This window comes from Mastacembelus armatus, chromosome 11 (genome assembly GCF_900324485.2).
Source record: "Mastacembelus armatus chromosome 11, fMasArm1.2, whole genome shotgun sequence".
Classification (NCBI taxonomy): Eukaryota; Metazoa; Chordata; class Actinopteri; order Synbranchiformes; family Mastacembelidae; genus Mastacembelus; species Mastacembelus armatus.
Window position 1 is genome coordinate 16373247 of NC_046643.1, and position 27351 is coordinate 16400597.

Genomic DNA, 27351 nt, shown 5'->3' on the forward strand with positions numbered 1-27351 from the left:
TTCAGAGACCAAACCTTAGACATCTCAGCTTTGTTTTAAATAATAATTATAGCTACAGTCAGCACTGGCATTCCCATATTGGAACTATCACTTTTCATCACTAGAGTAAATAACTGCAGGAGCCTTGTGTCTTCTCAAACATAGTGACACACAAGGACACATGTGTGTTTGCACAGAGAGACAACCAAAGAGAGACAATCTAAACAAACACTGCCTACATAGCCAGCCAGTGAAAGGAAGAGGGACGGACATGCAGGGAGCAAGTGAAAGTAAGCAAGAAGGAGGACGAGCTGACATAATGAGCTACTACTAGCTAGAAATGTTGGCCCCTGTTAGTTGTGAGAAGACCTGGCGTTATTGACGTCTCTAATAAGCCAGTGGGATGGCAGCATTCACACTGCCTGTCTGTCTTCATGTCTGTTTGACCTAAAAAAACATGAAGAACTGCAGACCAAGATTTGACAAATCACAGATGACCAAGAAGGAGGTATTGAAGATAAGAGGGTGTGAGATAAAAGAGACAGCGGGGGTGGACAAAAGGAGGAGAGGATGAGAAAAGAGTGAAGGTGGGAGGGGAAATAACCCACTGTTGCAAACAATCCTGTAGCCTGAAGGTCGCTCAGCTAAAAGCCCATCAAAACCACTATGTCCATGTCTACCAGGGCTGGAGAGTTACTGGGCCTCTATGTACGTGAGTCAGTGCAATATTTGCATTTGTCTCTCCTTCCCATATGGATTGAGGGGATGAGGGGATACATATGGAGGAAAACAGAGTCATCTACACTAACCCTGGGCTCCTCACTTTCTACTGTTGACACACTGCTCTCATTTCTAACACAACAAATATTAGCTCAGCTCCTAGTCAGGCCAGGGGAAACAGTGTTCCTCAAAGGAATGCAGACACACAAACACACACTTTCAAACATCAGCGTGTCCATGAAAGCACCCATGGGACATGCATATGTGCCAGCAGACACACACACACACACCCCCTTCTCAAACTCTCACATCTCAAAGGCGTGAGACGAATACACGGGTGCACATCATAGCACCCACTTCAGAGAGGAAAAAGCAGAAAACAAGGGGCCAGCAGCAGACAGACAGCGTCTAGGATCCTCCTCCAACGGTCTGCTGCTCTCTCTGGCTCTTAACTATTTCCTCCTCAAGTCTAATCAGAACTGCAAGGAGCTTAGAAAGAACCACAGCAAAAAGCACAGCTCCTCTGCTGTGCAAGTGTAGTCACCATACTGTGGCATTGTCCTTCACAACTATCCCTTATCCTCTCCCTTCTTAATATGAATATCTACAGTGTCCAGGTGTATCCTATTAGCACCTCTAAAGTAAATTAATATGTGTAAACATTACATTTAAAAAAGTGTAAAAATGTCAAACATGGTTTTACACGGGGTTAAGAGGTTATATGCACAGTTATATTGAACAGCTTAGGAAATATTGATTGTTTACTTGCTGAGAGATAGATGCAGAGATTGACACCACTCCTGTGTCTGTAAGAATAAAGCAATAGCAGCCGCTTAGCTTGGCTAAGATCAGAAGCAACATTTAAAACAATCCACCCACCAGCACTTGCAAAACTCAGGTATTATAAATCAGCAAATCAATCATTCATGGTACCCTAGAGGTTCTCTACTTTATCAAATATATTAACTTTTACAGTGTCAGAGTTCTTCATATGAATATTGTAATTAACTATTATTGTCTGCCCTGTCAGTTAAACCAGTTCTTATTATCAAAACCAGGCAAACAAATATCTGCATCTATGAAAGAACTCAGTAATATCTGTAGAGTGTGTGAGTGTGTGAGTGTGTGAGTGTGTGAGTGTGTGAGTGAGTGAGTGAGTGAGTGAGTGAGTGAGTGAGTGAGTGAGTGAGTGAGTGAGTGAGTGTGAGAGAGAGACAGAGAAAAAAGGAGCGAGCTAATCCTTAATTAACAAAGTAAAGGTGGCAGATTGGCCTGATGGCTTTCACTTTATCTGTTCTACTTGGCCTGCCACATATAGGTCAATAAAGCAACACAGTCTAGGAGGCAGTAACTGTTTCGCTCTGTTGTCGACAAACTCCCTCCACAACCTTACCCCCATCTTCCACTCATCAGCTCTTTCATGACCTGGACAACAGACAGGACACTCAGCAACAGCAAGAGAGAGGAGGGAATAAAAGCTGATAGGAGCATGACTTTGAGGGACAGGTCAGAGTAGGGATAACCATGGAACAGATGAGGAAATATCTCGCTATTTGTTTTAAGGATAAAGATGTGGTGCTATCCTTGTATTAATTATAAGAGCTCTGTATTCAAGATTGCATTACATTTATAGTTCTTTTCACTAGCTTTTCAATAGCTTTAATCTTAATTGTATTCATTAGCTGCATACTGTAACTATGCATCTACTGCACACATCTAATCATCCAGCTAAAAGTTCTGTTGAGCACATATTAATGACAGTCTGAAGCCTGAATTTTAATAGCCTGCTCACATTTTCTAACTTTCTTAGAAGGGAGGGAGCAAACGAGCCTCCCTGATGTTTGGAGTAGTAGACAGCAGGAGAGGAGTGACAGAAGACGATGAGTTGGAGAGATTTCTGTGGCTTTACAGGGTGGCAAATTGGCTTCATGCAGCATCAGCTATCAATTCAGTAGACAGCTGCTGCTTTCATGGAAGAAGTATGAATAACAGCTGGACATGCGATGCTGTTGTTATTAGAGACAGAAAAAAAAAAAAACAGGACAGGAGGAGTTGGTGACATCCAAACATTCAATTTGTCTCACCAACACCTGCTGATGCCTGAGCAAACTGCTGGTAAGACAGAAAAAACGTCTCTGTGAGTCATGTATGTGGGTGGTGAGCATTGTTTGGAAAATGTAAATAGGAAGAGCAGGCAGTAACAGCCACCTACAAGACTGTGAGAGTCGATGTCTAAACTGTAACTCTTAACAGGCCAAAAAAGAAGTGTGTGTGTGTGTGTGTGTGTGCGCGTCCACCTCTGTGCTCTTTGAACCCACTTTAACTTTTATTGCCCTCCCAGGGATCATAATAAGGAACTAATTGATAGTCTTTGAGCCACAGGCTGAGGAGAGGGGGAGTTCCTGCAGGAAGTCAACACAAATCAAACTCTCTCTGAGCCCTTAAGGTCTGGAGCTACTCCAGCTGAGTAGTGGTGGGTAACACTGTGTGTATGTATGTGCGTTTATGTGTGTGGGTGGGTGGGAGAGAAACACTGACAAGGGAGAATAGAAAGAAAATGCAAAAGAGAGTGCAACAAAGATAAAGACAGAGCAATGGTCTGGACTTGACAATAATGGTTTATACATCTACTTGTCTAAATGTTGTCTCTTCACTTACCCACACAAGCTTCGATGTTGGACTCAACTGTTTTTTAGCTACATGAGATATGAGCTGTCAATATCCTATCTACAGCTCGCAGACATTGCTCTGTGATGTGTAAAATGCTTAATGACTCACAGAATGACAAAAATATATTCTAGGAAAATACATTTTATAACTTCAAACAAAACATGACAGCTTTATGTAAATTTGTGACAAGTTCATGTCTCAGAGATGTGTTTCTTTCAGACTCAATATTGCAGAGTATCAGTAATGCAGAGAGCCCTTCTTTTCATTTTCTTCCTGCTCCTTAAGGATTAGCTCATGTTGCCTCTGTAGGTGAAAGGCCCCCCTCAACAAGCTGAGCATGTGGGTGCTTTTGGATCAGATTCGTAACGTCTCTTATTCCAAAACAAACGGCCGTCTGACAGAGAAAGGCATACACCACATACCACGGGACTCAGGCCCCTCCAGAAGGGGGCTGGCAGGAGCAGGAGGGGTTTCCAGCTCAGACTTCCAGGGGTGTCTGCACCATAGTGTACTGTGTGCAGAGTATGGGCTGAAGTCAGGAGACTTTCAGACATGCACAATTAACAGAGTCTAGTGATAACTGTTATCTTTCTAATTGTCAACAGGCCATATGAAAATACCAAAACCAACAAAGAAAACAACAAGAATGCTAACAAATATTCCCAGTGTGGCCAAAGCCTATTACAGCTTAGACTTCCCTTTATTTTCCCAAAAATATTACTGATATGTCAATGAACCACAAATTTGATGACATAGACACTGTAGTTTTTATTTTAAGTTAGTACCACATACACTGCCTTGCTGGAAATACCCAACGGTCCATGAAAAGTGTACTAATCCCAATAGTGCATGAAATCTGTTTGAGTGTTTGGAAATACTCTTGTGTTTACTCCTGTATGAATAAGATTTGCTGAGACTACAGGTTTTTAAGTTTATGTCTTGGTAGGAACTAAAGGGCTCGGGGCTGAGAATCACAGGTGTACTGAGATACAGAAACACATGGTTAGTTATGGTCATCTAATGAGATTTGTTGACAATAAAAATAAAAGCTAAGTATAAATGTTAACACACTAACATTTAACACTTATATTCATGTCAAAAGAAATTTAGAGTATTTGTATCAGTGACAGTTGTTGCAACTGCAAATTACCTTAATTGCAATGAGTTATTTGTCAAAATCAATATTAATCTGTTTAGGTAATTACACAAAATGCCAACACATCTCTTTTTTAATTTCTCAGATCGTATTGAAAGTGATCTCTTTACAACCCAAAGGAGGAAGAACTGTGATGTTCTAGTCAGGACAAGAGATTAAAACATTTTCACATATGAGTGAGTATGCAGGTGAAAAGATAAGTTAGCCTTTAATTCCTCTGGCACTTCCCTACACATTATGATTAAAAAGAGGGGACCAGCCTTTTACGGGTGCATTAGAACAACTTTATGTCCTCATAAACATTAAGTAAACAGTCTAAGGCTGCAGGACAATCAAATGCAGCAGACTTTTCCATGAGTGCCACTGCTCAACAGACGTGTCAGCTAAATGGCTTGGCCTGATGCTGCAAAATACACACCAACTGTCAGAAAAATATGACAGATCAGCTACTTCTCCACTGCATAGCTAGAACATTTTCTGCCCACATAGCAATATTATGAACTAAAACTGTGGCGGTTGGAGGAAATCTAAATGATTGGCAGAGTTAGACGTAAAAGAGGTTAAATATGATAAACAGGTGTTTTAGTGATGTTAGTGGTGTGGCTCTGTGGATGACTATGCTGGCCAGTCAGTCCACAGCTTTAGATAAAGTGACCATAAATTTTGCATTGATATTGTTGAGGTGGTGAATCCTAATCACTTTTATGAATTTTATAACTTTGATAAGTCACATTTTCAATGTGAACATAGTAAACATGCCTGCTAAGTAGCAGCATATTAGCATTATTGTGGGTAGATTAGCATGTTGACATTAGCACATATGTTCTGTTCTTCCAGTCATCCAAAAAAGCAGCTAGTCATTAGCAACTTGACAACTTAAACTAAATCCATATGTGATGGTAACACTTTGTGGCTGCAATGTGTACTGGTGATTTAGATGTTGCTTCAAATCTAATGAAGATGAGTAAAAACAGAGTGCTTAAGAGGGGCTAAATGAGTTAGCTCTGGTTGTATATTGTAAATAGCACAAGGGGGTAGAATCATATTCCTCCCTACCATAATGTGCTGTGTTTGAGGCACCACCTCATGCTCCACTGCCTTTTCCTTCCCACAGACCAGTGAGACATAACATAGACTGGCTATGATTTCCTCCCTTGCAGTATTGCATCCCAACAGGAAGAAAGTCAATTACATGGTTTCCAAGAAAAACACACATGCTGATAGACCACTGATGGGGGAAAGACAACAAAAATGGTGCCCACCTCACTGTCACCCTTACCTGCCCAGTGGTGTTCAGAAGCATAGAGTAGGTACAGTGGAATCAAGAAATATTGTCTACTGCAGCTATGCATTTTTAAATAAGGATTTTCTCACAATACAGCTGCTATACTTCATCTCAGACCACTAGATCACCACACTGATTAAAGTCTGATTGTGTCAAGTGGCTCTCTAGAGGCTCTGATCAGACTTAACATAAACTTTCACTGTAAGCCTCCTTACTGTGAAATTTCTCTCTTGGCGATCAGAATTTATAAAGAGCAGAACAATGTGGAGCTCATGTGGCTTTAACATGGCCCTATTTGGAGAATACCTCAGTGCTGTGGTATCCAGCCTCATGGACCGTAACTCTTTCTTTTTGCTTTCTACACAAGACGGAGCTCTGAACATTCCCAGGCTTAAAAGGAGCATTGCTGCTCCCTATGCTGAATCCCACCCTCTATGCCTCCCTGCCTGCATATCCACTGGCTTCTGATACCCTCAGGAAAGCCTGGATTCTTTGTCAGCTGTGAAACACTAGATACTGGGAAATGGGCTTCACCTTCCAGTCATTTTTAGTACTCAGGGGGGAAACAGTAAGATTTGCTGTAGCATGGCAGCTTTCCTTCCCTTCAGACTGAAGAGAAATATGAAGCTTAAGAGAAAAATTCGATCCAAGTAAATGTAGAGAACAACCGCAGTGCGTTACATAAAACAGGTTTCATTTTCTATGTATCTCAGACTCCAATAACCCAAAAACACTAAGGCACAACATGGGAACAATCTGGACCTTCTCCATTTAGCTGGAATTGATAGCACAGCCACATATCATGAATACCACATATAAGAGGTTCAGACCACTCGCAGGGATCCGAAATGGAGTCCAGCTATGTACCCACAGTGTGAGCAGCTGTATGCATTAGAGACAGCGCTTGTTTAATGAGAGCAGATGAACAGTGGAATGTTTTACAAACACTTCAGCCTCTGCTAGAAGTGAAGAAGGTCGCTTTTTGGCCCTAAACCGATCAGTTATACAACCTCCACATCCTCTCCCTGAAATACTCACTGATGTGCCAATTTTGTGTAGAGGTTTAAAGCATCCTTCCTCCATATCCACAATGTAACTCATCATTCTCTAAACTCACTACAGTCTGATCTGGTAAATTAAAAATTTTCAATCTCGTTTGGTAAAATGAAACTGAATTCATCTTTTTTCGTGTAAGACCTGATATTGATAAGAACAGCACATGGATGCCATACTACATGTTAATTAAAAACCTGTTAGCTAATGATGCAACTAATTATCTATTTTAATTAATGAATTATTTGTTGATTTAAAGGATTATCGAATACTGATTTAATTTATGAAAACAGTCAAAAACGTATATCACAATTTCCGTTTGGTCTGTAATAATTTATCCATTTAATAAGATCATTTTTCTGTTGCTCAAACAATTGATTACTTGTTGACAATTTCACATAAGAAATACTACAAATTAATAACAATGTACCTTCAGTGGCCACCCATTAAAATTTCCTAGCACTACAGAGTGACTGATGTTCTTCAAAGCAGCTAACAGACCAGGTTATGACAAAAAAGCAAGGTCACAACAAAAAGAGTGTGGTTGAAACACAGCTGGCACGAACACACTCAGAGACGGTATCAGTTTCCTGCCTTAACTAATAGCCACCTCATGGCAACCTTTAGCTGTGTTTCTGTGGTACCCTACCAAATAATGGCTGAAAATGACTAAGCCTGCAGTGTTCACTTATTCTCTGAAAATCCTTCCAGTCACCCTCCTTCATTCAGACCTAATATATAACAAAACTAATCAGGCATCTGGAGCAGCATTCTCATTTCTCTCTTGGCCCCCAAACAGCAGATTTTAAGCCCTTCACATTAACACTCACTTAACTTAACGTTTAGCCCACAGGTGCACGCTGTGAGAGCCTAGTCTGTCTTTGTAAGATCAGGAAATTAATAGTTATGCCTTTAACTTAGGTATTATCCCAAGAGCTGCAGTGCATATTAGACAAATGAAGCCATAAAATCTGTATAACCCACATTTTTACCTGCATATGACATCTTACACACCTTAGCAGGAATATATATATACACCTCTATTTAAATGCATGTGTGACTGTTTTCTACTGCTTTGCATGCAACAGGCTTCCTGCTTCCTTAATGCAGACATATGGGTACGGCTGAATAGCGTGTGGCCTTAGCACCGAAGGTCTGCTGTCTTTAGCTTCTGTCAGCAGCTGAGAGACAGAAAGCCTCTTCTGGTTTAAAGGCTGGGGAGGAGGAATACTCATAGAGGGTGCCAAGACCATCTGTAAGTGCAGCAGAGAAAACGGGTTCTCTTTATCTCATGTCCTTGGACCAGGCTGCTAAGAGAGCAAGAGGTGGAGAGTAAAAATAAATTCTACAGTTATATGTAGAAACCTTTAGTTTAGGATACAGTGTCAGGGAAATCAATTGTGTTACATTTTCCTCATCAGGGAAAATACATATATCTATATATAAATACAAATCTCTAGTTGTGTGGAAGCAATTGCTAGCAGTAGCTAATTACTTGATTAGTCACTTAACATAAATTAAATCGTCAGCAATCATAATAACTGAGAACCTCTCCACAAATATGAACATTGACTGCTTTTCTCTGTTTTACATCTATAAATTGAATTTCTGTGGGATTTTGGCGTGTTGATTAGACAAAATCAGCAATTTAGTGATGCCACTTCAGTCTCTGGTAATGGTTATAGTTCATAATTTTTTGACATTTTGAGAAGTACAAATAATGGTTAGTGACATCCACATATTGCAGGCTAATGTGGGTGAAGGTTAAGGAGTAATTTTTGCTTTGGCGCTGGCAAATGTAACATTCCAACACCAGTAAACAGGATGCCACAATACCAGGAGTTTTGTTTATAAGCATTGTGTTTGCACAAAAAAGCCACTGGGATATAATTAAACAAAGTTGACAAGTAAACGCAAATACCTCTCCAGTAATTTTGACCCATGTAAACAAAGACTTTGGCGACTGTGGAGGATTTAAATAAGTAGAACCACATTCTAAATGTCACAAATTCCAGTCATTCTTCTAAAACCAATATCTCTCCCTAAACAGCTATTTTGTTTTTCGGAAGCCTTGTATGAAAATGATAATTAGCTCATGAAGAAAAAGAAAAAATAAGGCAGAAGCTCTGGTCACTGTCAGATCTGTCCCTTGCTGATAAGGACATCTCCAATTATAGAAATCAGACACTGGTACTGCTGCAACATGCTGTCAAAATGAGTCTTTAATGGTCACTACAGAACTTTGAACAGTAAGCAACTTAATGCAGCCATCCTCAGCCTCTGTCTTCACTTCACACAGTGTTGTTTCTTTTATGGATTTGGACTCTGAGTTATGTTATTCCCACACTGATGCAAGCTTTAATTTTTTTTTAGCTAATTAACAACTAAATGATGGGGTGATTTATTTCCATATAAGTATTAAAAATGCCTGTTTTGTTAACTGTTTCTAGTTAACTGTGGGAGCCAAAGAGACTGGAAATCAGGACACCATATGTGTGTCTGCTTTGTGTGCTTTTAAAATCAGGATATGACATGGATTGACAGATGAATAGCAATTTACTATATCTGCATTTTATTCCAAATAAATATAGCCACTGTTATTCAACAGCAATAAAGGCTTCAAAAGCTTCATGTGGCTCCCAGCTGAGCTCCATCATGCTGTTTGTTATATAAACTCCTGCTGAGCACACACACACCTGTGCCACAGGCAAACACACTTTCAGTACAGTGCTTTGCGTTCATAAACACACACACACACCTCAGTCATACATTAACACAGGAGCTGCTGCGTGTTCATGGATACACAAGCTAAACAAGCTAAACAGGATGTATGCATTGACCTTATCTTCATAGAATCTGCTTATGCACAACCTTATTTCTTTCTTCTTCACACAAAAACACACACTCATGCAGGTTTCCTCTATCAGGTAGTCAGTCAGTGCTCTGGAAAGGGATGAATGCTGTCTTTCAAGCCACAGCAGGCCTGAAATATCAACCATTCCTGTACTAACACAGGTGCTGCTACATATGCAGTATACAAGAACTGTAGGTTCTGCATCGATAACAGTACTTTGTCAACAACATACGCACTACAAGAATGTCCTTTGTTTGAACCCTGTCACTATAATTAGGCTAATTAGGCGTGTATGCATGTGCATTTGTTCCATGATGCCTTTGTACTTACATACATTACAGTTGTTCACGTATTACCGAATGCTGGCCACTCGGAAAATGGCATATGTTCACTCTAATGGAGAAAAATAAACACATCATGGTACTTAAGATGTTCTGCCCTTGCTCTCCTATTAGCTGTTATACCCCTGGCATGCACATAATGTCTAACATAAAGGAAGGCTGCTAAGTGATTTAAACTCTGTGCCTTTAATCTTTGAAACCATGGCATGCACATAGTTTTGGCTTCAAAAACAGGTTATAATCATTAATCACTGTTCATGTGCGCCAGACTTAGAGCCAAGCTAATCAACTAGTCTTATAACTGAGGTACAGGGTCAGTTAATAACCAATTTGTTCATTACAAAAGAGGACTCTGTCAATTGTTAGGAAAGCAAATATGCTGAAAACCTTTATTCAGTAACAGACAACCTTCAATGTAAACATTTTTTTAATAGATGGATTTCCAATGGTTCCTGTTGTCAGTGGGTGCTGCACAATTCTCCACTGCTTCATGTCATGAAACAAGTCTCTCACACTTCACAAAGTCTGTTTTTCTGTGTCACTGCGTCAATGGAAGGACATGGTTTCCATCAACTATCCACATTAAAAGCTTGTGTTTTTCTCCAGTAGTGTTACAAAACCCCACAGGGCAAGGTTTTTAGTGGTTGTGTTATGTGCCTGCACCTTTTGTGCTTGCATAGTCTATGTGCAGAGATGACAGTGTGTGATTTTATTGACAGATGAACTATGTAACCACTTTTGCTATTTCACTATAGTCCAGGTTTTGTTACCACAACCCTGAGCACCTCTGGCTGCATCTGTGTTGGTAACTAGTTTGTTAGCAAAAGAAAAACTCCATTGCCAGATCATTAACACCATAACATAAAAGCTCTCTGGAGGACTGTGAGGGTCAAAGTTTGCCCCATGTCTTCCTCACCACATAAAATAAAAGAAGTAAAGAATGGATGGAAGATAAGGGAAATGAAGGACTATGTGGTAGCTAAACTCACATTTATTCTGATTAACATAAAGTTGCAGTTACAATACAGTTTTATATGTTAACTCAAACATGTGTTTGCATTAGACACATATAGCTAGAAGAGTGCAAATCCAGATAACCAAAGTTTTGAATCAAATACACCATATCTTCATGCCTCTTAATACATATTGCCATTTATGCACTTATCAGCATGCAGGGAAAAAAATGATTATATGCTACATTCCGACATCCAGGACACCAATCTTTCACTGCTGCCAGCTCTGACAAACAGGCCTTTATCACCTGAGATGAAAGCCAGAGGGGAGACAGGGAGAGAGACGCAGATGGGGCAGAGGCATGCGAAGAGGGGGGAAGAGGGAGGAGAACGATTTTGCTGCTTTGTGTGCTGATCTGGTTCAATCCTTGTGGTGCAGCGATTGAATTCCCGTCCAAGCTTTTTCCTTAAGAGGATTTGGACTCAAGGGAGTCAACAGGGCCACAGGACTACAGTATGAGGATAGGAAGCCATGATGGGATGATGGGAGTGATGGAGGAGAAAGCCATGGTTACAGAAAACACGAAAGAGGAGGATTGGGAAAATCCGAGAAAAATAAATTAAGATCCACGATCATAAAAAAAAAAAAAAAGGAGGAAGGTCAAGGATAAATTCTGGTCTTAGTTGGGGCAAACCTGTTATCACTTCTAGCGGGGATGATGTGTGCACAATTAACGACAGTAAGAAAGCAAAGATGGTGAGAAAGGTTAATGAAAGAAGTCACTCACTTTGTAACTGTCAGAAAGGGGACGGTGACAAATTAAAGAATGGCTCATCAGAAAGAGGCATAGGAAGGATGAGATGGTGGCAGGTGGTGATCTCTGATCTCATTATCCAGGGCTAATCCTGACCAGCAGTGAGCGTGTTTGTATGTGTACTGGAGAATGTGTGTGCGTTTTTGCTGCTGGCATGACACACAACGAAGGATCGGGTCTGTCAGTCAACCTTTGGCCAGATTTTAGGAAACACCGTGATCGACATGTTAACATTTCACTACACTTCTGGAGCAAGGTTTAGTGTATAGGCCATGTTTCTAATGTGCAGAAAGGATTGAAACATCTTTAAATTTCTCATATTTGGTCTTATTCCAATGTAGACCAAACCTAATGAATCTAACAGTGAAAGACAGCAATTAAATAAGATAAAAAGGATGAAAATTGAACAAGAAAATTAACAGTTGTGGCAGGCCAGTATGGTGATTGTATAATTAAATGTTAAAATATTTACCATAGCCATCTGTTCAGTCAGACAAATTAGCTGTTCAGGCCAACCAATGATGTGAATCTTGACAAAGTTTAGCTGTCATTTTTGAACAGTATTAATTATTTGTATTTTAACAAGCTGTTTCTTTTTTCTTGCGTGCATCTGCTCTCTATCTCCATCCACCCAGACTTCCTCAACAGACTTCTGACAACCTACTGCCTGAAAAAGCACGTACATTCTGCCTTGTGGCCACAAAACAATAAAACTCAAGTGTAAACTTTTCAGAGATTAAGAAACAGCAGGAACGGTGTGATTGGCTGAGTCTGACACTCACAGTGTGACAGTTGGCAGTCCCAGTACTTCGGTGTGGTGGTGAGTCAGAGGTGCTGTCATCTACACTAAGCACAGGGTTTTATTAATAGTCAGCTAGCCTGTGAGTCTGGGTCACCATGTGTTTGTATTCAGACACACACTGTTCAAATTTGGAGTGGAGATTGCATCATCGATCACCTTAAATTGTGTTTTTTTTAATGTTTTCTAAAATAAAAAAAAGACATCTGACAATGATTTAATTCCATATTAAACCTTAACTTCCCTCTGATATTATAATTATTATAACACAGAAAATAAACATAGTGTTACATGTTATGTAATTATACAGCAGGTCAGAGAGCATCTCCGGCCGGTTCAAAACTTAACCACAACAAAGCTCAAGCAATCTGTGTATTATTGTTTTTCATGATCCAATGAGAATGGCTGTAATCAGTGCATTGTTTGAAGAGGGTTTTATCTTCTGGCTCTAATCCAGTCTGGGCCACCATGTCACATGATAATGTTGGATGACTGCTGCAGATGTACTATAGATGTGCAGGCCATCATTAGTGTCATGCTAAGATGTTAAGGCTTAAAAATGTATGTCCAAAGAAACTGTAATCCTGGCAAATTGAACATCAACCACTAACAATTAAAATACTGACACATTATTATAACACTGAAAAAAATTGAACTATACTGTGAAGTGCTATTTAAAAGTCAGGACATACTTGCCAACCTTCCCAATTCTTCCACGAGTCTCCTGTTTTCCTCCCGCAGTCAAAATTCTACCACATTTCTCCCTATTTGTGACAAAAGTTCACACATTTTACACCTTTTGTTATCACAACCTGTTTCTTATACTGTGCATTGTTTCCACCTTGACAATAATAGAGCTGCACTTTCTTGGCATGCACATGACTGTTGCTCTTACCGCAACCTCCCACACCATGTGAGAAATGGAGAGTAAAAGAAAGAAATGCAAATCAGAAGTTATGGAATAAAGAGTTCTTGTTTCTCATGGACAATTTTGTGAATGCTTTGTAAGGCAGGAAACAATCTGCTTTCACATTAGCTCGTTAGACTGACACTGTTCATCATCTGTTTTATAAATAGATGGTTGATTAATGTACTTGTACATCTTTATTTATTTGTCTTTGTAGTTATTCATGGGCTATTATGCGATCGCTTTACTGGTCTTACTGAGACTGAATTAGGGGCAGAGGCTCACACTATGTGCTTTGATTTTGAAAACCTTAAACATTATATTTGGCAAGTTTATGTGACAGGTAATGACTTATTATCACCTATTCTTCATCAAAACTGCCTGCAGTGTTAACAACAGACTGTGAATACTGGGGTGACACTCGAATGTAAGCAGTGGTGTAATGTCATCACTTATAGTTCAGGGTGAGAAGAGAAGAGAAAAGAATAGGAAACACGTTTCTATGGTAAGACATCTAAGACCAAAGATGGGGGAGATGAAAACCACAGGAGAAGAGAAGTTGGCTGTTGATGGGCTCTAGTATGAACCGTGACTAGATCCAACGTGGGCTAAGCATGACTCACATAATTGAGCATTAATGACACTGTCTAATTATGGGCGCATGAGCTGAGCTGCATGCTAGACTCAGTGTAGGGTCCACAGCCACATGAGAGTTTTTAAATCTCTAGTCTCCATTAATACAAAAAGCCTGGAATATCCTCACACACAGTGATGAGGGAATTCCCATCAATGTACAGTAGTGTTTTCTTTGCATTATAAATGAAGTATTAGTTTAATTTCTATTGTCTTTAAAGTGCTATAAGGCCCAGCATTAACACTTAATTTGTAGTTGAAACACTGTTGGTGTAATTACCTAGGATTACTCCTTTACATGGATGGATGTGTGTACACCTCAATATTCACCTTAAGAGGCAAACTGCAGATTTCAGGTACGGAGTGGGAAAGGATGAAACCACGGTCCCCTTTTCCACTGTCACACTGTTACTTGTGTGGATTAACAGTGTTGAAGAGTCATCCGAGGTTCATTTAGCACATGCTGAAGATTAGCTCACTGCGGCTCGACAGTGCTTCAGTTGCCTTAGCAGCATAGTCCAAACTAGATTGATCTTAGCGTGCAAATACCAGCACGCTTGCAAGTCAAGATCTGTTCACTTAATGCTGTCAATAGTAGTTTAACAGCAGAAGCAAGCACTACTTTTAACTACAGCTGAAGTGATTAGTTGATTAACTGATTAGCTGAGCTACTTAAAAATAAACTGATGGCAATGCCAAACATCAACTGATTTCACTGCTCAAATGCAATTATGTCCTTTTTTGACATATATAATTGTAAATTGAATAACGTTTGGCTTCTGCTCAGAAACAACAGGGAATCTGAAGACTTCCTTCTGGTCTTTAAACATTTATGGCCTTTTTTCTTGTTTTTGGCATTTGATAAACTAAATGCATAGATGACTGGAGAAAAAAATGGAAGATAAATCAACAGCAAAAATATATAGTGGTTGCATTTTTTTTTAAAAGCTTTTAAAGACAAAGTGAATAACTCCAGTGTTAAGCAGTTAAAGATCTGTGCGTGGTCTGTGTGTGATAAAGTGATCTAGGCAAAACTAGCCCTTCCTTTAGTTCATAAACCTTCCGTTTCATCAGCGTGAAATAACAAATGTGATTTTGTTTGGAGAAAATGGCCCACCTCAGGGTTCAGACTGCCCTCTCTGTGTATATAATGTGATGCTTGACTGAAACACCACAGTGTCTGCACTGTGTTTATTGAAACAAACCGCTCAACAGAAAAAAAAAAAGGGAAAAAAGAATGTCCATGTTTTACATATGCAGACCAGCTGCTCAATGCCAGATCCATTCTCCTCTTATCAACCAAACAACAGAGAGCCCACAAGTGAGTTCAGAAATATGAGTAAACAATTCCGTTCATTCTGGACGATATCCTCCCTCGTGCATTACGTGATGCAGTTCAGTTTTCATTAGCCCATAACTGGAGAGACCTTTGTGTGTGGATCACTTGCTTTTTATATTCTATTTTGTGCATATATTTTTGTAGTCTCAGGCTTATATTTGTAAAGGATGGGGTGAAATTCTTATTGATCTCCCATCCCATGTAAATAATTGAATTCTGGCAACCAAAATAGGCCTAGTGCTCCTGCAGCAGCTAGGCTGCATTTTCAATCTTTAATGACTTTGTGAAAGAAAAAGTTGGGACTTTGAATTTGCCAATTTATCAAGACAGAAAACACGTTCAGCTGAGAGAACACACAATTAGCAATAAGCCAATCTTTCACAGAAGAGAACATTTTTGTGGTCTCCCTTTTGTATGCAGGACAAATATGACTAACAAAACTCCTGCAGCTAAAAATGGCTTTTAATCTGTCTGCCAAACCTCTGCTCCTCTGCTCACTACAGGGCCTTCCCACTTCTTTCCCTGTGCTTTAATTCTGCAAGAATGTGCGGTTTCTGAAGACTGCCGTCTGGTTTTCCTGAAAGATCCTGAAACAACACACGTACATGCATAAACTTTAAAGACTGATCTCTCAAGTAAAAACAGACCAAGATATGCTGTGAAGCTGCAAGGCAAAGTTTGTGGTGGTACATCCTACACTAAAGAAGGAGCCACTATCAAAAACCCACCAGGCAACAGATGTTTCCAGCGGCAAGAAAACTTGTCATAAAGCCTCTTGCGGTCACAAAGTCACACATTGCGAAGTATCACCACACTGAACCAAAGCAGGCACTGCATCAAGCAATCATCTTCAAAAAGGCATCTTCAATAGGCTCTTCAGAGCCGCTGGTGATGTGTAGGCAGCTTTGTCTGACACACAGAGATGTGTCAAGGTCAGTGGAGTTCATTAGATGCACATTGTAAAATCAGGATGCCACAATACCACAGTATGATTCAAAAACAGCACAGAGCCAAAGTTACTCTGGTAATTGACATGAAATAATTACATCAAGTTGTATATTGCTCTCATCATATGAGGAAAGTAGTCAGTCGGCCAGTTATATAGTGGGATGTAGGATGGACTTCTTTTCTCATAGACGATATGAGATGAAGTATGATGATTATAATATGGACATTTTCATTTAAACAGAGCACTGTTTAACTGAGCCAGTTTGTTAGTAAAGTTTAAAAATGTTAGACTGTGAATGTGCACCAGTGTTTGCATGCATTGTTTTTATATCCAGAATTTAATTTCATTTAATTTTAATTATTTTTATTTTAATTTTGTGATGAATCTGAAAACTGTTGGAAAGCCAGGAGGCTGCCCGGACAAAAAGGATAGCCTGCTGAGTCTGAAGGGTAGCGGTCATGTAGCTCTTCCACTCACCCACCCAGTCACTTGATGAACAAATTATCATCACCAAAGTAATCATGCCTTGCACTCTGTCTGCCTGCCTGCCAACATTAAACCATGAAAACTCATTTAGCCACAGCACTGAAACGATATGGATTATAAGTGAAGCAGCGACCTTGACTGATGTCACTGTCAAAAGGGCTTATTTTTCAGGCAGGGGTTAGAAATAAGACAGAGTGAGCCTGAGCGGACGGGTGAAAGCAGAACAGGAGTGAGGACAATGTGGTCAACATTATATCCTTCTCTAGTTCTTTTGATATGAAACTAATAATAGGCTCTTGGGATATTCACTCAAATTTTCAAATCCCAAGCATCTTAAACCCTGCAACCAAACACACTCAACCCAGCAAGAATAGATTTCCAGTAAAGAGGTTAAAAGGTCAAACGTGTAATTGACTGTGGACATGACACATTCTGACTGGCAGCCTCTGTTTGCTTATATAGCTCTGTCTGAAATTTTCCACCCATGAAAAGGGGCTGTGTGGTCACATCGGAAAGGAGAGCTTTGACAATGAGCGTGTCAGCGGTATTTGCATTTAGAATCAAAAATGGATCCCATTTGACATGGTTTCTCTGGTCTAAAGCCTCACTGGGCTGAATAACAAACCCAATCCCTCAGTGTAATGGAGGAATGACTGCTGAGGTGCTGAATGCAACGTGGTACTCTCCTGAAAGGGTTTACAGTTGATGCTGCGAACACAGATGGCTGTTATCAGAATGCATTAGTGAAGATTAACTCTCCTGATAGAATAGTCACATTAGTGCCTCTGATCATGTTAACAACCACAGCACAGAGACAGTGTAGGCTGATAAGGCTTGGGCTATGCACAGTTAATTGTCTGTGTCAAATGTCTGAAATTACATTTTTAAGAATCCTGCCCACATCAAAATGTCATGTAGCCACTGGAATTATAAACAGCAGTCAAAATGCTGACAAAGATGCCAACTGTGCACTTAAGTAAGTGTCATCAACAAAACTATATTGTCCATTGCAGTTAGAAAACCTTTTTTTTTTCAGATTTTGTCTTTTCAGCAAAAAAAAAAAATCAAATGTTTGATAGTTTTAGCTTTTTAAACATTACAGTTTTTCTTTATTTTATGCAACAGAAAACAAAATAATTTTACGCTTAACATTAGCGAAGATGATAATGGCTGGGTGCAGCCCTAACAACAATATGTAAGAAAAATTGACTGATAATTGTGATCCCATGATTATTCATAAGCAATCAACTGCAGCATTTCCCAGTTCAATAAACAGCCTGACATGTCCAGTATTCTACTATGGGTAATGGTAACAAGTTAGATACTCTTGAGTAACTGACATAAAGGTTTGCTGATTTGATGACTCTTGAGCGTGAAGGCTCACTCCAGTGGAAGAATATCCACTCACAAGCTTTTTCAATCACCTCTTTTGGTTTTCATTAGCGGAGCAGATTTGGAAGGATATTGCATACTTTGAAAGCTCAGGAAAAACCTATTGAATGGAAATTGGTTCAAGGTTCATATTTCTGACTTGTGCTACCACACTCAAAATTATTTAAGATTACCTTTTATATATCAAGATACTATATACTTTTTATTATTCAAGACAATCTTTATACCCAGTGAAATAAAAAGAGCTATTATTCACCAAAAAGTATAAAGGAAATAACATCAAGGCTCCATTATTAGTTTATGTATATGTCTCCATTCACAGGAGGAGGTATATTCACAGGTTTTACTTTTCCACTGTAAATCTTTTTTTAAGATTACTATATCTGTTTTTTCAGATTATGGACTATAAATTAGTTTTAGAATAGGTGTGAAAAGGTCCTTAGTTTGATCCTCAGTAGCAAATGAAACTTTGCTTAAGAGTTTTTGTGCCCAGCAATGTTCCTTTATATAGTTGCCCCGTTTTCCACCACTATTAGCTCATTCAGTCTTACACTGTGAGTCACTGTCTGGACTGGTCTGATGATGTGGTCACAGTTCAGACTTTCAAACACTGGACATCTGCCACAGCGATACACACAAACATCTGGATGTGGATCTAGGTTCTTGACATTGTGGCACCGCCAATTCAAAATAAGGAAATGAAGCAAACCTCACCAAAGTCAGCAGTAACCGGTGCCTTTGAAATTAAAATTAAAAATAGGATATGAAAACATTACTGAGACTGAAATGTTTCTTACCAAGAATATGCAGTATTAGAGATTGATGCTCATTTTTCTAGACATGGAAATATATGCTTATTATTACAGGTTATGAGCTCATAAGGAAATCATTAAAAAGTATTCAGGAGTCTTCTAAGACAGGAAAAGAAACACATTTGCTTCCTGTTTTTTTTTTCTTGCATCTCATAAATGAATATTCATGAAGCCTAAATTGGAGCTTTTAAAGTCACTGCATTTCACTAAAACGAGTTTACGCACCAGCATGCATTTTAGAGGAAAAAATGCTGTGTGGGACTAATGAATATCCCTCTCCAGCTCTGCTTTCCTAAATACCCTCTGGAATCTCTGAGTTTTCTCATGAAAACAGCTCTAAATTAAGTGACTGCATGGAGTATAATTTGTGGTTAGCGATACACCCTGCATAGAAATCATGATTTACATGCTTCAGCTCATTCAGAGCTGTTTTAACTCAAAATGGGGGGAAATAATGGAAGCACCATACATTACAACTACTTTTTTTTCTGCTTGGAGGAATGCCAGTGCAGATATCAATTTGGCGCCTTTTGGAGACGATAAAGCGTGCTCGTAAATATGAGTGAGCACAGATGTGTTAAATGTGCCGTGCCGTTTTCCACAGCAATCTTGGGAGTTGGATGGAAAAACCTAGCTGACGTCATGGCTTCAAATATCGGCCTTTTTTTTCTCGATACTGTACAGATGGAACTAATTTGGACCTGAGATCATTGTCTTGTTCAGTAGATCAAAGTCAACCAAGACAGTTTCCCAAGCAGCATTTAATTTCACTTCATCCTTAACAAGCAGACCAAAAAAAAAAAAAACCTGAACTGACCACAATCTACACTAATAACATTTAATGCAGTTCTAAAGGAAAATATTATTTAGCTGGAGTGAGAGACGCTCTGTATAAAGGCAAAATTAATTTAATAATAAATGCATTTTTAAAATCATTTTAAAATCATTTTTAAAATTATTTTCAGCTAAAACAGGCAATTTTAAGACACCATCTTAAGCATAAACTGGAATATTACCAATTGACTCATTAAAGAAAAAAACATCTTTTGATTAATCACACATACGTGTCCAGCATAGGTAAATCCCCTAAGCTGCAGCAAATTGTCCCTCATTTCAACCAGTAAACAAAAATATATACTGTGTTCTCTCAGTAAAAGTTACTTGTGCCAGTACTAATTAGTTTATTTAGTCTTTTGCTCTTATGCAGTTTGGACTCTGGCTTATCACTTAGAATTTTTCTTTCAAAATCATATTAGAAGAATATGTAAACACAAACAATAACAATAATTGTAAACAGAAGTTTCCTAAAACCTTAAACTATTCCCATTGTAGACCAGTTCAGTAGTCCCACACCAAATACTTTTAGTGGTACTCTATTTACCACATGAGTCTGTTTCTGTTGTTTCACCTTCTGGCAAGTTAGACACTTTTCATTTTGTACAGCAAAGCATCAGCCAGGTCCTGTCTGGCTTGGGAAAACCTGTATACCAAAATGGAGCCAGCGTTCACACTCTTCCCCTGCTCCTTTTCCTTCATCTCCCTTTTCTTTTCCTCCTACGGACTGAAACTGGAAAGCAGCGGGCATTAAGAAAAAAAATAGAAAAAAAGGAAGAAAACAGCCATCCTGACACAGGGTTTTCCCCATTTCTCTTTGTCACAACCACAATCCCCTCCAACACAGTCCTGCCAAGGAAGTTTCCATTTGCTAAGCTAATTAAATAGAAGAAAATGGGGAGAAAGAGGGTGGGAACAGAGGACGAAAGAGTAATGTTCCAGGACTACTGTGTCTAAATACTGTGAGCTAGATTGCCACATGCACATGCGGAAGGTTTTGTTGTATACTGTTGCAGCCACTGATAAGTCTGCTAGAGACAGTGGCTGTGGCCCAACATAAACCAGTGCTGCTGCTGCTGGTTTTCTTGCAGCCGCATCTCCCTACTGTGTTTCTTCTCTGCCTCAGTGGCTGGGATGAAAGTGTATTTTAAACATGTTCCCATAAAGTCACACACACATATACCCACAGGGACGTAAAAAGACACATGCACAGTCAAAGCCGGACTATTTGTGAGTCTTTACTAGTATGCACAAGTCCCTGCCAAGTTAAGAGGCTCGTCCAACTCTGCCGAACAAGAGAACAGAGAATGGGGGAGGGCAGCCTCACATGCGTCTTGCAGATGTTAGCAAATTCAGCATCTTAAGGGAAGGGGGAAAAAAATGGGGTGTATCTTCAGTGAAAAAATCCTTTCCTTTCATTCCTTCCAGCTTTCTGTCACTGTTAGCCTGATCCAGGAGACTGTGGTAATGACAGGCAGCATCTTGATCCCGCTAGCAGAGAGATGTGCCAAGAGTGGAGCAATGTAGAGAGGGATGGAGGAGTCTAGAGGCCATGTGTGTGTGCGTGCGTGTGTGTTCACAACTCACTGGTGTCTGTTGTGCTTTCAGTGGTCCAGCAGGCCCTGCCTCCTGCCTTCTGTAGAGTCCATTAGGGATTGCATAATGCTTGGCGGACAGGGACTGAGTGAATGCACCCCCTGAAGGGTTGAACACTAGTGAGGATCTAGGGTGCTCTGTGCAGTGAGAAACGCAGTGTTCCTGTGTGTGTCAGTGATGGATTTATTAGAAAAATAAAAAGAAAGCAGAGGCTTTTTCACAGTCAGACAAAACACTGGCAGATTCATGCAGGGGAGCTGGTTATGTCTTCGGTTTGAGGAATTCTAGGTTAATGCAAAATAAAAGAGTTTCATTAAATATAAAGCAAGAGATGCTGCAGTCAAGCACAGCATCTGGCTTTTACTTTTATGTCACGCCGCATCCTTTCATTTCACTGCTCTGTCATTATTACCCTTTTATAACATCACTTTTATTATATTCTTTACTTTCTTTGTATTTATCCTTGCTTAGTATTCCTTGCTGCCCTTCTCTAATTCTATTTTCTCCAGTTGAATAAAGAATGATGGAGAAAAGGGTAAATGTTACATCCACCCACCGCATTTTACTTATTTATCATGAGGTACATTGAAAATTAATTTCTTACGATGAGGCAAATTGCTTTTATCACTGTTGAATGGAGAGAAGGTTTCCAATGTACACACCTCATTCAGGTTATGAAAGCCTTGTACTGTGCAGCAAAACAAGTAAAGCGTCACATTTAGTTCAATAGTTATGGAGAGGCTGTCAGGAGGATGAAAAAACATTAATAGCGGTAGGGATTCATGTAACCTTCATATCAATTTAGCCAAAAGGAAAAAATACTGTGAGTTATTTGTTCTTGGTGCATCTAAGGGTAAATGATGTGTGTAGATGTGTTTGTGTGTTTTACAAAAAGTGTGAGTTGCCTGGAAATGCACTAGACAGTCTTAAGTTGAGGGGAAGGTCAGAGTGTGTGTCTGTGCTTTTCATTTTATTACCAAGTATTCTACAGATACAACACTGGCATTCAAGGCAGAAAATGAAGCTTGAATACAGCTGTGGGACCTAGATAATACATCCCCCCCAATACACAGCCTGCACCTTCTCCTCTCACTTGAACAGCCTTTAAAGGCTTCAAGTTTAAGTCTTGTATTTGGTGCTTTGGCCTTTTAACCCTTGAAATAATATAAGGGATTTTCTTAGGCTTAAGGTGTCTTTTCTTCTTAACTATTTCAGGGCAATTTATCATAGCAACTCAACCTCACTTGCCCTTTTGAGGAAGTACTAAGACAGCTTATATCCCACATCATCCCTCTCGAATAGGGTTAGTCTATAACAAATGCCAGCAGAAAATATAAACACGTCAAATCTTCCTTTTCTTGCTTTCAAAATCTCTTAAACTTCGAAAGAGATGTTCTATGTCATTTTGAGTCTGTGTCCTCCATCCTCCCTCTCTTACCACCATATTTGGAAGCTCATAGCAAATCTAGCCCTCCTCTGAAGTGACTCCTTTGAGTCCAGCATCAGAGTGTGAGACAGCACTCTGAACCCCCTTGTAAATCACAGATGTAAAGGGAGTTGAGCAACACCCACGCTTCCCACCAAAACATGACACAAATTACAGACCACAACATCTGGTGACTGGCGTGCACCAAAACACTGCGGGGTGGGTCGAGCATGTACAGCAGAGCTTAGTCCAGCCAAACTCTTCCTCCTTGTTCACAAAACTTTTGGGAAGCAGAGGAGTGGAAAATGTGACAGAGCCAGTGAGAGAAAAGCATAAAAGCGCAGACAATTTCAGCTCCACAGTCACTACTTTGACCTCAGAGATGTGAAAACACAGCAGCATGTTCTACTTTCCCTTCAACTAGAGGCCTCAACATGTGCAGAGACCTCACATGTGACATTGCTGAGAAAGTATTGCTCACTAAATAAGCTTGTAGTCAGGCAAACACACCAGAAGCATAAACATTATATATGATCTTACAGTACTGTGGGTGGCAACAACAAATCTGGCTCATTGAAGGATTTCTTTTTTTCTGGAGCCATGAGCAATTAGTTTTATCTGTAAGTTTTCAAAAGCCACTCACTAGAACACTGCATCCCTATGATGTGAGGGGTAATTAAAACACAGGCAGATGTGCCTAAAGCAGGTTATCAACCACTTGTCAGCACCAGCGTCAATATTGAAAATCAATGCCACATGTCAAGTTCCAGCAAGGCCTTCAGGGAACACTGACAAAGGGGAGGAAGATATTGATCTGGTTAAAGTATTCAGTATGTGTGTTTGTCTGTGTGTGTGTGTGGCTGACCTGTATAAACTCATCTAGATGACAAACCACCATGCCAAAATAAACTGAATTCTTTAAAGATCCCAACATATAATCGTTCAGCCAACCAAAAACTGTGTCCCTATATACTGTAACCAGTCCACCCTGGTATTTTACAAAACGCTGTGTCAGAAAAGTGCTGGTTCAACTCTACTGTTGAGGCTGTAGTACTGCATTTATTCAGGGTACACTGGGCCATTGTACATGCACAATTGAGGTCAAGTTCTTAATTGTAAAAAGTGCAAACAGAAAACGTAGAAATAAAAAAAATCCACTTGGTGTGAACCTCATGCCAAACAATGCGTCATTAAAACAACAATGTCTGAATCAGGTAATTGGACAAGCTGCTGTAACAGAGGAGGCGGCACTGCGCCAAGCCACAAGTCACAACCCACAGAGAAACAACAGGAGGGGACGATAATGACAGGGGCTGCACATGAAAGGTGCCAAAATCTGTCATTCCAACAGGCCAGCCAATTTGCAGAATGATGCACGCTCAGTTAGGAGCCGCTTCCATGACTTGGACTTGGATCTGAATGGAGCAAAGAACGGGAATGAACCGGGTTTAAAAGGTGGATGCTACTGATAATTAGAGGGTTAAAAGGGGAATTGAAAATGATAGGATATTAGTCAGATAAGCCCTATTTATTTAAATGTCACAGGCATTCAAGACGCGCCACTAAAAGGAAATTCACTTATCTAATAATCCTCATGCCTCCAGTAGTGAAGACATCTACTCAATATTGTTTCTATTTCAGTTAACATGAACCCGCACGGCTGTCATAGGAATCAGCCACAAATCACTGTAACACAGCTACAGGGCTCGTTCAGAGTCGCTCTGTGCGCCCTTCTGTGGTGATCAGATCCATTATTTCAGATGTCGCAAAGTCTTCAATATTTCATGTGCTATTCATTTTAATTGCGCCGTTTCTAGTTGTTCAATGACTTCTGAGCTTTAGGAGAGACATTTCATTTAAGCCACAAATCCACGCATGACAAGGTCCGTTTAAAGTCGCTCAGTGTTACCAGAAAATAGAAATGACAGATGGATCTCTGCAGACTTTTCAGAGTCTACCAAGTGTGTTTTAGTAGCCTGTTAAAAGAAAAGTGTTACAGCCCGAAGTCTTGTGCATTATGTCTGCCTGGGTGTCAAACACAGATTCAACCGCATATCGCTAACATCCCAACAGCTCAAACCCTATCACTGTTTATACCAATGAAACTGTGGCACCAAAGTGGAGACAGACACACGGGAAACTGCAGATCGGCCAGAAAAAACAGACTTGTCCGTAAGTGGACGTAAGTTCTCCCCCCACAGCGATATAGGGTCACCTCGTTTTAAGTTTGCTTTCCAAAAAACTCACCCTTTCCCCGGAGAGGACAGCGGTCAGCCCGAGGGTCAAAATTATCCAAACGTTCCTCATTATTCCTCTTTATTTATTAAAACGCGCTGTTGCGAGTGAAGCGTCAAATCTTTCCCCTCGTCTTTTTCTTCGTTGTCCCTCTCGCTTTCCTTGCACCCTTCTCTCCAACTCCTGCCGCTTCTCTCTCTCTCAGGAGTGGGATCCTACCGGATACGTGTTGCGTTTTGGTTATTCCTCCCCCCTTTGTCCGGTCACCTGTTTTTCTATTTATTTCTGTGAAAATCTACCAAAATAACCACGCTTTAATTACGACGTACTCCACGCGCCCCGTGTCAGTGAAATCCGCACGAGACGACCAGCTCGCGCTCCTCGCTCCCTCCGCGCTCACATTAAAGAACGAGGACAAAGTGTAAAGCGCGAGCACAACTGACGCTCCGGTGAGTGCGTGCGCTCTTTTCAGCCATGTCACCGCGAGACAGAGAGAGAACATGCGACAAAGTGTCCGGAGAGGAAGTGAAAAATAACAGAACAATTAAAACAAACCAAATATGTTGTTTATAGACAAGCTGTGCGTCCTTATATGGATTACTATTGACTATTGTTTTTTTTTTCTCACGGGGGGGGGGTCGGGTAACAGACTGTGCGTAAAGGCACGCCTCACAGCCATTTATCACATAGTCCCATTCATTCACTGCATTAAATTACAATCAAGCCCTGGGTTTCATTTTGCAGCATCGATGTTACAAACATAACTGATTAGTCTTCAATTGCAACTGTATTTTCAGCATCACCTCAACTCGTTATATGTGAAAACAACGCACAGCATCCTATTGGAAACCCACTACACAACAGAAAGGGAACACTGAATTTAGATTTATGAGTTTCATGCTGTGGGAAGACCCCATTCACAATAAGCTCAGCAATCATTGGGCAAAGTCTCCCCCTGCTGGTAATAAATAACCTGACATCTACAGAATAACATTATTGAAAAAAAGGTGTTCTACCTGTAGGTTTGTGCCTGTGAACCCTGTGCTGAAAGCTATATATTCAGATCTGTTTTAGTTGCTTCATTTCAGATATAATGATATAATTAATATTTAATTTGCTTCCAAGAAGAAACATGCCCTGAGATTCATGTTAGCTTCTGCCTTCAACCTGCCATTAAGCCCAGTTGTATATGATAGAGTTCTACATTTCCCTTGCCCCTGGCAGTGTAAAGCTACTAGTAAGCTTGAAATCTCCTAAGTGTTGGCTGTTACTGGTTGTAGCAGCTAGCTTTCTTGTTAAACAGAGTTTCAGGGATGACTGTTAACATCAGGTAAAAGAAGGGTTATTGGGAGCAGGCTAGGATTCCATTCTGCTGCAAGTGTAGTGTTTTCCTTTACAACAGGGATTTTTTGTAATCCACTGATTATTGCAGTCAATCCCACTTTAAGGTCAGCAGTGGTTTTGTGGAGTCACAAAATTTCAAATGCATAAAGGTAAGTCACTATTTAGAGGGGGATTATGTGCAGGACTTTTTCTTAGACCTCACTGGAGTTTATTCTGGTTGCCTGGTCATAAGTACAGAGACCCAAGTAAAGATGTAAATTTTCATTTTGACATTTTTTGGCTGTGCAGATTGATTTGATCTCGTTTTTTTTGGGGGGGGAACCAGGTTAGTTTTTCCCTCATTTGAAACTTTTAATGCTAAGCTACATAAACTAGCTGCTGGCAGCTATATTATTACCATTAAGAACAGAGATGGTATTGATCTTCTTCACATAATCCTTGGCAAGAAAACAAATACATGTATGAACTCTTTAAGGCTGTCAAGATTACAACCAGCAATTACCAGTAATTCAAACCGCATATAGGGACAGATTACAGATCTGTGCTTTGACAGCCAGAGTAGCATGTCTTTTTATTGTTCAGTCAGTCAGAGAAAAGGTTAACTGATAAGACTGGTTTCATTCTGTCAAGTATTTGACTACTTCCCTGGTATGAGTCATATTGCTCTTGAATGAGAATACAAGGAGAACAAGAGATGAGCCAGAGAGGGAAAGTGAAAGCAGCCCTCAGGGGAAGGACTAGCAGGTCCCTCTTGACCTGTACAATTTCCTTTG

At 40.0% G+C, this 27351-nt stretch overlaps 1 protein-coding gene across 1 annotated transcript in view; it reads right to left on the reverse strand.

Moving 5' to 3' along the window:
- Positions 1 to 25692, reverse strand: part of sdc2 (syndecan 2) — a 36304-nt gene extending 10612 nt beyond the window's left edge. The window contains exon 1 of the mRNA XM_026300820.2: positions 25247 to 25692. Within this exon, the coding sequence (XP_026156605.1) occupies positions 25247 to 25306 (60 nt within the window). The 5' untranslated portion in view covers positions 25307 to 25692. The remainder of the gene's footprint in view (positions 1 to 25246) is intronic.
- Positions 25693 to 27351: the final 1659 nt, after the last annotated feature.